At 36.9% G+C, this 13,616-nt stretch overlaps 1 protein-coding gene across 7 annotated transcripts in view; it reads right to left on the bottom strand.

Moving 5' to 3' along the window:
- The window catches only part of RABGAP1L (RAB GTPase activating protein 1 like), a 738,861-nt gene that overhangs the window by 611,826 nt on the left and 113,419 nt on the right, over window positions 1-13,616 (bottom strand). For all 7 annotated transcript variants that reach the window (XM_057507896.1, XM_057507900.1, XM_057507898.1 and 4 more), the window contains one exon: window positions 831-972. In XM_057507896.1, the coding sequence (XP_057363879.1) occupies window positions 831-972 (142 nt within the window). The remainder of the gene's footprint in view (window positions 1-830; window positions 973-13,616) is intronic.

The following is a 13,616-nucleotide window of genomic DNA, read 5'->3' as shown; positions in this document are numbered from 1 at the left end:
TTCTAAGATGCTTTTTCCAAAGATGGTATAAATTCAGAAATGTATTTTTCATAAACCTTATCCTACAATCAGATAATAATAAGGGCTTGAAGTAAAGATCTGTCATTTAGCTCTAGTTTCTATAAAGATTACTGAGCACAGAGCCAAATAAAGTGTGACCTCATGAAGTTGGAGGGCATGTCCCAGCAGCATCTGTGTAGTAAACAGAGCAGATATATCATGCTATTTCAAAATTTAGTGGTAAGGATTTAGGCAGCAACAAAAAACAATCAGAACCGAACAATGTCAAATGAGAAGCAGAGCATGACATATCACTGAAATTCTAAAAACACTTGAGAGAACTTCAAACTTCTCATTAACCACTTCAGAAATACTTGAAATAAAATAGGAAAAGTTGACAGATAGTAATGTACTAGTTGGCGTGAGGATTTAATAATGTGTGGAACTACTGAATCACTGTCTTTTATATTTGAAACCAATATAATAATGTATACCAACTATACTTCAATTTTTAAAAATACACTTTAAAAAAATAGGAAGCAAAACAGCCAAGTGAGGCTGTCAAATTCAAATAGCTGTGTAAGTGGCACTGGGACCATGCAACCAGGAACCAAGCAGACAAAATTCTCTCTGCACCCAGCAGTATCTCGTCTAAGAGTAGCAGAGACAGGAATGATCACTACTCCTCCCCCAAACTTTGCACAAGCACAGACACAGATATATACACATACACACACACACACAAACACAAACACACACACATACATACATACTTGAGGATTATAAAGCAGCTATATAAAGAGAGGGGACTAAGTTAGTTTCACTCTTACCCTCTTCTGCTTCATCCTCCTGGGGTGACAATGGACCCCCTCCACTAGTAGGAGTGATTGGCTCCTCCTTCTCAGACTCTCGCTGCAGACTCACCACTTCGTATATTGCATCTCCAGCATTGCTATGGCATTTTCCCTCGGACTGAGAAAGATAAAAACATCTGTTTCAATATTAAAAATTTGAAGGAAACACTGAAAGATAGTGTTTCAATGGTTCATTCATTAAACAAAGATGAAATGAAGAGCAGATTTGATCTACAGCATGCCTGAAGTTGAAAATATTTATAAAGTGCACTGTCTGTCACATGATGTTCTACATGCACAGGTCTTCTAGTATTATTTTAACCAATATGATGAAACCTTCTAACCATTTGAAAGAATTCCATTACTTTTTATCAGAAAAACCTGAGACACCATGGACACTGAGACAGACAGATGAGCAAGTGATGCTAGATTCTTAGAATCAACTACCTCACACTGAGGTAAAGAGGTAGCAGCTACATCTGTCAACTAATTCATGACAACTTACTTTATAAGTGGTTTGCATCCTAAATGACCCTATTTTGAGGAGGAAAAATAGGGATCCAACTGCCAATCAACCAATTTAGCATGGCTTACAAATCCCTAGACAAATTGGCCCCTGACTCTTCTAGCCTCATCTCACACATGAAGTTTATTAGTACATTGCAGCCACACTGGCCTTGATTCAGATCTGGGAACCTCTAAATTCTTTCCCATCTCAAGGCCTTGGGACATCTTCTTCTCTCTGCGAATACAGCTTTTCTTACTACTATTTGCTAACTCACACCAATCCTGGATCCTTACCTCTAATGCCACTTCTACAAAGAATCTAAACTAAGTTCCCCAGGTTTTTGATTCTCATCATACCCTGTCCTTCCCCTTTACTGCAGTTATCACAGTGTAATTACACATTTATTGCTTTTTTAATGATTGTCTCACCCACAAGACAGCAAGCACCAACAGGGAAGGGTTGTATTTATATTCAATTAGAAATAATATGGTACCTCACACACAGTAGGTATTCAACAAATACCAGTGGAATGAATGACTACACTAATGATAGAACAAATAAATTTTGGAGTGAGTCAAAACAGATCTGGATCTGAACTCACATTTCACTAGTAAGATGCACAGTCTTAGGCAAATTACTTAATTGTACTGAGTCACAGTACATATGTCAGTAAAATGGAAATAATACTGCCTCTAAATTGTTAAGAAATAATACTTTGGACATTTGCCAAAGTGTCTGGAAAAAGTTTTTTACTATTGTTATTATTTCAATGTTTTTGCACCACATGAGGCTCAAAAGAACACAAAATAAGAATAATATAGGCATATGAAGAAGATATAATCATCTCTAACATCTACCTGTACTATAATCAATTTAAATTATAAAAGCATAATTATTTTTTAATGCATATATAGCTGGAGCTTTATTAAAATCTAGCATACTCTATACATTCAGTATCTTTTTTAATTTAATATGTGTTATAGAAACCTTCCCATGTCTCATTAACGTATTTTTTTTAAGAGCTACATAACATCTCAGGGTCCAGACATACCGTAATTTATTTAATAGTTTCCTATTGGAGAATATTTAGACTGTGTGCAATTTTTTATAATAAAACAGCACTGCAGTGAACATCTTTGAACATATATCATGGTGTACTTGGCATAATGTTTCTCAGAACAGATTCCTTTGTTGGGTCAAGGTTGTTAAATTTTATTTTTTTTTTTTTAAATTTTTTATTAAGGTATCATTGGTATACACTCTTGTGAAGGTTTCACATGAAAAACCAATGTCGTTACTACATTTACCCATATTATCAAGTCCCCACCCATACACCAATGCAGTCACTGTCCATCAGTGCAGCAAGTTGCCAGAGATCCACTATGTCCCTTCTCTGTGATACACTGTTCTTCCCGTGATCCCCCACACCATGTGTACTAAACATAATACCCCTCAGTTCCCTTCTCCCTTCCTCCTCACACGCCCACCCACACCCCTCCCCTTTGGTAACCACTAGCTCATTCTTGGAGTCTCTGAGTCTGCTGCTATTTTGTTCCTTCAGTTTTGCTTCATTGTTACACTCCACAAATGAGGGGAATCATTTGGCATTTGTCTTTCTTTGCCTGGCTTATTTCACTGAACATAATGTTCTCCAGTTCCATCCATGTTGTTGCAAATGGTAGGATTTGTTTCTTTCTTATGGCTGAATAGTATTCCATTGTATATATGTACAACATCTTCTTTATCCATTCATCTACAGATGGACACTTAGGTTGCTTCCATATCTTGGCTATTGTAAAAACTGCTACGATAAACACAGGGGTGCATATGTCTTTTTGAATCTGAGAAGTTGTATTCTTTGGGTAAATTCCAAGTAGTGGGATTCCGGGTCAAATGGTATTTCTATTTTTAGTTTTTTGAGGAACGTCCATATTGCTTTCTACAATGGTTGAACTAGTTTACATTCCCACCAGCAGTGTAGGAAGGTTCCCCTTTCTCTGCATCCTCACCAGCATTTGTTGTTCTTAAGTCTTTTCGATGCTGGCCATCCTTACTGGTGTGAGGTGAAATCTCATTGTGGTTTTAATTTGCATTTCCCTGATGATTAGTGATGTGGTTCTCATGTGTCTGTTGGCCATCTGAATTTCTTCTTTGGAGAACTGTCTCTTCATATCCTCTGCCCATTTGTTAATCGGGTTATCTCCTTTTGGGTGTTGAAGTGTGTAAGTTCTTTATATATTTTCGATGTTAACTCCTTCTCAGATATGTCATTTACAAATATATTCTCCCATACTGTAGGATGCCTTTTTGTTTTGTTGATGGTGCCCTTTACCATAAAGAAACTTTTTAGTTTGATATAGTCCCATGAGGTCATTTTTGCTTTTGTTTCCCTTGCTCAAGGAGATGGGTTCAGGAAGAAGTTGCTCATGCTTATATACAGGAGATGTTTGCCTATGTTGTCTTCTAAGAGTTTTATGGTTTCATGACTTACATTCAAGTCTTTAATCCACTTCGAGTTTACTGTTGTATATGGGGTTAAAAAATAATCCAGTTTCATTCTCTTACATGTAGCTGTCCAGTTTTGCCAACACCAGCTGCTGAAGAGGCTGTCATTTCCCCATTGTATGTCCATGGTTCCTTTATCATATATTAATTGACCATATATGATTAGGTTTATATCAGGGCTCCCTAGTCTGTTCCATTGGTCTATGGGTCTGTTCTTGTGCCAGTACCAAATTGTCTTGATAACTGTGGCTTTGTAGTAGAGCTTGAAGTTGGGGAGCTTAATTCTCCTTGCTTTATTCTTCCTTCTCAGGATTAAAGCATAACTACTTTAATTATTCACTGTTTCAAGAACTCTCAACCACAAGTCAAATTTCAGGTGTACTCAAATCATTTAGGAAACCATAAAAAGTTAATTTTTTCATTGCATAAAAATAGAGAAAAAAAGAAGACAGTCACAAGAAGTTAAATGGTTAGGTTTAAATCAACCAAATTTGTATTGCATTTCTACTATATTCAAGACACACAATCTCAACTCCTAGAGCAACCATTAAAATAATCACACAAAAAAGTAAGTAAAAAATGAAATACTAACTAAATGTTCAAATAATCCAAAAGATGGCAGAAAAAGAGAAACAAAAGAAAAACAGGAAACAAGCAGAAAACTAATAATAAAATGGTAGACCTAAATTCAAACATACCAAAATTAAATATAAATGGCATAAATATACCGATTAAAAGAGAGAGATCATCAGATCACATTAAAAACAAGACACAACTACATTCTGCCTACAAAAACTCATTTTAAAATAAAAAACTCACTTTAAGTATAATGATACAGGCAAGTTAAATGTAAAACAAGGGAAGAAAAAGTACTATAAAACACCAATCAAAAGAATGCTGAAGAGACTATATTAATAAAAGCCAAAGCAGGGGGGCAGAGCCAAGATGGCAGCATGAGTAGAGCAGCAGAAATCTCCTCCCAAAACCAAATATATTTTTGAAAATACAACAAATACAACTATTCCTAAAAGAGAGACCAGAAGATACAGGAAAACAGCCAGGCTACATCTACACCTGCGAAAACCCAGTGCCTCGCGAAGGGGGTAAGATACAAGACGTGGCCCGGCAGGACCCAAGCGCCCCTCACCCCAGCTACTGGCAGGAGGAGAGGAATCAGAGCAGGGAGGGAGAGGGAGCCCAGGACTGCTAAACACCCAGCCCTAGCCATATGCACCAGAGGGCAGACACACAGTGCATGCGTGGGGTGCTGGAAACTAGGGAAACAGGACAGCAAGACCTGTGAGCAGGTCCTCACAGATAGTGCCCCTGGGACAAAGAAAAGCAAGTGCTGTTTGAAAGTCTTAAAGGGACAGGGACCCCACAGCTGGACGGAAACATACCGGGACACTTAGCCCAGCGGCTGGGAATCCCGGGGAACTCTGGGCACCCTAACCCCCTGGGCGGCAGCACAGCTCACAGGTCCCTCACAGAGATAAACAGCCTCCCGCCCATCTCCCTTTGACACGGCTCTGCCATAGAAGAGAAGCAGCCTGAGGAAGTAGGGAAGAGCTTATTTCACAGTGGCCAGGCAAGAATAAGAAACCCCGTCTGCGCACAACTGCCCAGCACAACCCACTAGGGGTTGCTGTTCTCCCAGGAGAGGAAGGCCACAAACCAGCAAGAAGGGAAGTTCCCCCAGCCAACACATGCGCCAGTTCCCCACAAATACCTCTATCGCCATGAAAAGGCAAAAGAATTTGATACAGACCAGACTAACCCAGACATCCTCCCCTGACAAGGAATCTGGAGAGATAGACCTAACCAATCTCCATGAAATAGAATTCAAAATAAAGGTCATAACCATGCTGATGGAGCTGCAGAGAAATATGCAAGACCTAAGGGATGACGTCTGGAAGCAAATTACAGAAATGAAACAATCTCTGGAAAGATTTATAAGCAGAATGGATAAGATGCAAGAGGCCATTGATGGAATAGAAACCAGAGAACAGGAACGCATAGAAGCTGACACAGAGAGAGATAAAATGATCTCAAAGAATAAATCAATATTAAGAGAACTGTGTGACCAATCCAAACGGAACAATATCCGCATTATAGGGGTACCAGAAGAAGAGACAGAAAAAGGGATAGAAAGTGTACTTGGAGAAATAATTGCTGAAAACTTCCCCAAACTACAGGAGGAAGTAATCATTCAGACCATGGAAGTATACAGAACTCCCAACAGAAGGGACCCATAGAGGACAACACCAAGACACATAATAATTAAAATGGCAAAGATCAAGGACAAGGACAGATTTCTAAAGGCAGCTAGAGAGAGGAAAAAGGTTCACCTACAAAGGAAAACCCATCAGGCTATCATCAGACTTCTCAACAGAAACCTTACAGGCCAGAAGAGAATGGCATGATGTATTTAATGCAGTGAAACAGAAGTGCCTTGAACCAAGAATACTGTATCCAGCACGATAATCATTTAAATATGGAGGAGGGATTAAACAATTCCCAGACAAATAAAAGTTGAGGGAATTTGCCTCCCACAAATCACCTCTACAGGGTATTTTAGAGGGACTGCTCTAGATGGGAGCACCCCTAAGGCTAAATAGATATCACCAGAGAAAATAAAATCACAGCAAAGAAAGCAGACCAACCAAATACTAACTAAAGGCAAAAAATAATATCAAATACCCACAAAAGCAGTTAAAGGAAACACAAAAGAGCACAGAATAAAACAACCAACATATAAAGAATGGAAGAGGAGGAATAAGAAGGGAGAGAAATAAAGAGTCACCAGACAGTGTCTATAATACCTCAATAAGCAAGTTAAGTTAGGCAGTAAGATACTAAAGAAGCTAACCTTGAACCTTTGGTAACCACGAATCTAAAGCCTGCAATGGCAATAAGTACATATCTTTCAATAGTCACCCTAAATGTTAATGGACTGAATGCACCAATCAAAAGACACAGAGTAAAAGAATGGATAAAAAAGCAAGACCCATCTATATGCTGCTTACAAGAGACCCACCTCAAACCCAAAGACATGCACACACTAAAATTCAAGGGATAGAAAAAGATATTCCATGTAAACAACAGGGAGAAAAAAGCAGGTGTTACAGTACTAGTATCAGACAAAATAGACTTCAAAACAAAGAAAGTAACAAGAGATAAAGAAGGACATTACATAATGATAAAGGGCTCAGTCCAACAAGAGGATATAACCATTATAAATATATATGCATCCAACATAGGAGCACCAGCATATGTGAAACAAATACTAACAGAACTAAAGGAGGAAACAGAATGCAATGCATTCATTTTAGGAGACTTCAACACGCTACTCACTCCAAAGGATAGATCCATCAGACAGAAAATAAGTAAGGACACAAAGGTAATGAACAACACACTAGAACAGATGGACCTAATAGACATCTATAGAACTCTACATCCAAAAGCAACAGGATAAACATTCTTCTCAAGTGCACATGGAATATTCTCCAGAATAGACCACATACTAGGCCACAAAAAGAGCCTCAGTAAATTCCAAAAGATTGAAATTCTACCAACCAACTTTTCAGACCACAAAGGAATAAAACTAGAACTAAATTGTACAAAGAAAAGGCCCAAAAACACATGGAGGCTTAACAACATGCTCCTAAATAATCAAAGGATCAATGACCAAATTAAAATAGAGATCAAGCAATATATGGAAACAAATGACAACAACACAAAGCCCCAACTTATGTGGGACGCAGCAAAAGCAGTCTTAAGAGGAAAGTATATAGCAATCCAGGTATATTTAAAGAAGGAAGAACAATCCCAAATGATTGGTCTAATGTCACAATTATCAAAATTGGGAAAAGAAGAACAAATGAGGCCTAAAGTCAGCAGAAGGAGGGACATAATAAAGATCAGAGAAGAAATAAATAAAATTGAGAAGAATAAAACAATAGAAAAAAATCAATGAAACCAAGAGCTGGTTCTTTGAGAAAGAACCCACAGCTAACCCACAGTTAGCCCACAGGTAACATCATATGGAACAGCAAGAAGCTGAAAGCTTTTCCTCTGAGATCGGGAACAAGACAGGGATGCCAACTCTCCCCTTTGTTATTCAACATAGTACTGGAGGTCCTAGCCACGGCAATTAGACAAAACAAAGAAATACAGCAATACAAATTGATAAAGAAGAAGTTAAACTGTCACTATTTGCAGATGACATGATACTGTACATAAAAAACCCTAAAAACTCCACTCCAAAACTACTAGAACTGGTATCGGAATACAGCAAAGTTGCAGGATACAAAATCAACACACAGAAATCTATAGTTTTCCTGTACACTAACAATGAACCAATAGAAAGAGAAATCAGAAAAACAATTCCATTCACAATTGCATCAAAAAGAATAAAATACCTAGGAATAAACCTAACCAAGGAAGTGAAAGACCTATACCCTGAAAACTATAAGACACTCTTAAGAGAAATTACAGAGGACACTAACAAATGGAAACTCATCCCATGCTCTTGGCTAGGAATAATTAATATTGTCAAAATGGCCATCCTGCACAAAGCAATATACAGATTTGATGCAATCCCTATCAAATTACCAATAACATTCTTCAATGAACTGGAAAAAATAGTTCAAAAATTCATATAGAAACACCAAAGACCCCGAATAGCCAAAGCAATCCTGAGAAGGAAGAATAAAGTTGGGGGGATCTCACTTCCCAACTTCAAGCTGTACTACAAAGCCACAGTAATCAAGACAATTTGGTACTGGCACAAGAACAGAGCCACAGACCAGTGGAACAGAATAGAGACTCCAGACAGTAACCCAAACATATATGGTCAATTAATATACAATAAAGAAGCCATGGACATACAATGGGGAAATGACAGTCTCTTCAACAGATGGTGCTGGCATAACTGGACGGCTACATGGAAGAGAATGAAACTGGCTCATTGTCTAACCCCATACACAAAAGTAAATTCGAAATGAATCAAAGACCTGAATGTAAGTTGAAACCATAAAACTCCTAGAAAAAAAACATAGGCAAAAATCTCTTGGACATAAACATGAATGACTTCTTCATGAACATATCTCCCTGGGTAAGGGAAACAAAAGCAAAAATGAACAAGTGGGACTATATCAAGCTGAAAAGCTTCTGTACAGCAAAGGACACCACCAATAGAACAAAAAGGTACCCTACAGTATGGGAGAATATATTCATAAATGACAGATCCATTAAAGAGTTGACATCCAAATATATAAAGAGCTCACGCACCTCAACAAACAAAAAGCAAATAATCCAATTAAAAAATGGGCACAGGAGCTGAACAGACAGTTCTCCAAAGAAGAAATTCAGATGGGCAACAGACACATGAAAAGATGCTCCACATCACTAGTCATCAGAGAAAAGCAAATTAAAACCGCAATGAGATATCACCTCACACCAGTAAGGATCGCCACCATCCAAAAGACAAACAACAGCAAATGCTGACAAGGTTGCGGAGAAAAGGGAACCCTCCTACACTGCTGGTGGGAATGTAAATTAGTTCAACCACTGTGGAAAGCAGTATGGAGGTTCCTCAAAAAGCTCAAAATAGAAATACCATTTGACCCAGGAATTCCACTTCTAGGAATTTACCCCAAGAATGCAGCAGCCCAGTTTGAAAAAGACAGATTCACCCCTATGTTTATCGCAGCACTATTTACAATAGCCAAGAAATGGAAGCAACCTAAGTGTCCATCAGTAGATGAATGGATAAAGAAGATATGGTAGATATACACAACGGAATATTATTCAGCCATAAGAAGAAAACAAATGGTAGGATGGATGGAGCTAGAGGGTATTATGCTCAGTGAAATAAGCCAGGCGGAGAAAGACAAGTATCAAATGATTTCACTCATATGTGGAATATAAGAACAAAGAAAAACTGAAGGAACAAAACAGGAGCAGAATCACAGAACCCAAGAATGGACTTATAGTTACCAAAGGGAAAGGGACTAGGGAGGATGGGTGGGAAGGGAGGGATAAGGACGGGGACAAGAAAGGGGGCATTACGATTAGCATGTATAATATAGGGGGGAGGCATGGGGAGGGCTGTTGCAACACAGTGAAGACAAGTAGTGATTCTACAGCATCTTACTACGCTGATGGACAGTGACTACAATGGGATGGAGGGGCTTGGTGAAGGGGGGAGCCTGGTAAACATAATGTTCTTCATGTAATTGTAGATTAATAACAAAAAAAAAAAAGACAAAGCAGACTTCCAAGCAAGAAAAAAATCACAAGGATAAAGGACATAGCACAACAATGTTAAAAGGATCAATTCAACAAGAACACTTAAGATTCTTGTAAGTGTATGCACCTAACAACAGCGTATGATATATATATAAAGCAAAAATTGATAGAAATGAAAAGAGATGGATGTTTCCACACTTAAAATTCAAAACCAACATTTCTCTCAAGTAATCAAAAGAAAAAGTATATAAAAATTCAGAAAGGTTATACAGGAATTGATCATCACCAACAATAGTATCTGATATTTATATACCTCTCCACTCATCAACAGCAGAATACACATTTTTTTCAAATGCACAAGGAACTTTCACCTTGACAAACCATTTCCTTTTTATAAGATACATTTTTAGAAAGTTTTCAAAATGGAAATCATAACTAATGTTTAGTGACCATAATTAAATTAAATCTGGAGGAAAGGCTTGTGTCCTGATGGAAATCAACACAGAAGTATATCTGAAAAAATCCCCAAATACTTGGAAACAAAATAACAGACTTTTAAATTACATGGATCAAATTCAAAGAGGGATACTCAAATTAGAAAATAGTTTGAACAGAACAAAAAAATGAAAATATAACAAATCAAAATTAAGGAGATATATCTAAATAGTGTGAATAGAGAGATTTAGAGCTATGAAAGCTTGTATTTCAAAAAAGCCATCCAAAAATCAATTATCTAAGCTTTCCTATTAAGGAACTAGGAAAAGAAAGACAAAATAATCCAAAAAAAGCATAAGGAAGGAAATAAAGATAAAAGGACAAATCAATAAAATCAGGGAAAAAAATATATAAAATCAATGAAACTGAAAGGTAATTCTTTGAAAAGATCAATAAACAGATAAACTGGCAAGGCAAAAATGATAGAAGATACAAATTACCAATGCCAGTAACAACAGTGGATATCACTACTGACCTCAAGACATCAAAAGGACAATAAAGAAATATGCAAACAGACCTATGCATATTAATTGGACAACTTAGATAAAATGGACTAATGCCTTGAAAGCCACAAAATCCCTACACTTATCCAAGAAGAAATAGATAAACTGAAAAATCCTATATCAGCTACACAAATATGTAGTTAAAATCTTTTTGAAAATGAAAACTCAGGAAACAGGAAAAAAGATGGTGGAGTAAGATGCAAAGCAGAAATCACCTTCCATACACACACCAAGGAGGCAACTACAGCAAGTACAACTAACCCTGAGAATGACCTGAAGACTGCAGAACAGACCACCTCTACCTGGTGAAGAAGAGAAGACTTCACAGAGAAGGGTAAAGTGGTAGAGCCATGATCCATTAGGACACAAGCCTTTCCTTCATCACAGCCCACAAGGGGGAGGGAGAGGAACAGAGCAGGGAGGGGATAAGCACTCATGAACTATGCACCTGAAGAAAACAAAATCTCTGACTCAAAAAGATATATGCACCCATATGTCTATTGCTGTATTATTTACAATAGCCAAGTTTTGGAAGCAACTAAAGTGTGTATCAATAGATGAACAGATGAAAACAATATGGTACATATACACAATGGAATATTATTCAGCCATGAAAAAAGAAAAAATCTCACCATTTGCGACAACATGGATGGACCTAGAGAGTATTATGCTAAGTGAAATATGCCAGGCAGAGAAAGACAAATACCATGTAATTTCACTTATATGTGGAATCTAAAAATAAAGCAAAACAAAATTAACAAAAGAGCAGTAGACTCATAGATATTGAGAATTGACCGTGAGAGAGAGGTTGGTGGGGAAGGTGAGGGGTATAAAGGGACACAAAAATTCTCATTCACAATATAAGCTGCTCACAGAGACAGTCGTACAGCATGGAGAATATAGCCAATAATTCTGTAACATCTTCCTATGTTGACAGACAGTAACTATACTAGTGGGGGTGAAAATTTAATAATATGAGTAACTGTTGAACCACTGTGTTATATACTTGAAAACAATTTTTGATTGTATATCAACTACACTTCAATTAAAAAAAGAAAAAAGAAAATGAAAACTCTAGGCACATATGGTTTCAATGACAAATTCTACTACATTTAAAGAAGATATAACCCCAATGCTAAAAAATCCTTCAAGGAACTATAAGGGACTAATTCCCAACTCACTGCAAAAGGCCATTATTTCCCCATACCAAAACTAGAGAGGGTATTAAAAGAAAACTACAGACCAGTATCTCTCATAAGCAGATACAGAAATCTTCAACTATTCCCAATCAATTACAGCAACACATATAAAAAATAATATATCACAACCAGTGGGATTTATCTAGGGAATGCAAAGATGGTTGGAAAAAATAATCACTGTAATCTACCATATTCATAGATTAAAGAAAAAAGACCACATGATTAAATCAACTGATGCAGAAAAAGCATTTGAGAAAATTCACCATTCACTCATTCATGTTAAAAACTTTCGGTAAACTAGGAATCCAACGGAATTTTCTCCACCTGACAAAGGGTATCTTTCATAAACCTATAACTAACATACTTAATGGTAAAGGACTGAATGTCTTCCTCCAGAGAGTAAGAAAAAGCAAGGACCAATACTGTCACCACTCCTACTCAGTAATGTATGAAAGTCCTAGCTACTGCAATAAAGCAAGAAAAATAAAGAAAAGGCAGACAACTTGGAAAGAAAGAAATAAAACTATTCTTATTTACAAACAATAAAATTCTTTGTCAGGGGTCAATAAACTTTTTCTTTAGAGAGCTAGATAGGAATATCTTAAGCTTTGCAAGCCATATGGTCTTAGTCACAATTACTCAACTCTGCATTTATGGAAACTTGTTATAACAGTGGTAAAATATTTCATCTGTACTTGGTTACCTATGTAAGCATAATTTTCTCTATTACCATGATCCCATGTAGACCTAAACATTCTATCTAGCAATTGAGTTCCAAATACGGAATTTTTTAAATATACTTTTTATTTCCAATATTTACATATTTTTAGATAACTAAAAATCAATCTGCCTCTATTATAAAATAATGGCCTGGTTGATGTTAGAATGAATTATAGCACTTAGCAACATGACTGTAAATACACAGTAGGTGCTCAATAAATGTGGTTAGCTAAGTCACATTACAGCGATTTATATAAATAGTGTCTAAACATTTTCAAAATGATACACTATCATCAAATAAAAAGTACAATATGATGATATCTCTATTTATAAATCCTCTAAAGCCATGGGTCTTGGCACTGGCTATAAGTGAATAAACTAGACCGGGGCTTTACACACTAGTCAGCATCTTTAGGTGGGGTTCTGGATCTGTATTTTTTTTAAGGACTACAAGTGATTCCAATGCAAAACTAAATTACAAACTACTGTCATCAAGATCTTTCATTTCTAACAAAAATGTCTATATTTCAAAAATCACAAGTCATAGAGTCAAATATTCTCACTAAGCTGCAGATCTATA

This window comes from Manis pentadactyla, chromosome 9 (assembly GCF_030020395.1).
Source record: "Manis pentadactyla isolate mManPen7 chromosome 9, mManPen7.hap1, whole genome shotgun sequence".
Lineage (NCBI taxonomy): Eukaryota > Metazoa > Chordata > Mammalia > Pholidota > Manidae > Manis > Manis pentadactyla.
This window is presented reverse-complemented; position numbering and strand designations above follow the sequence as displayed.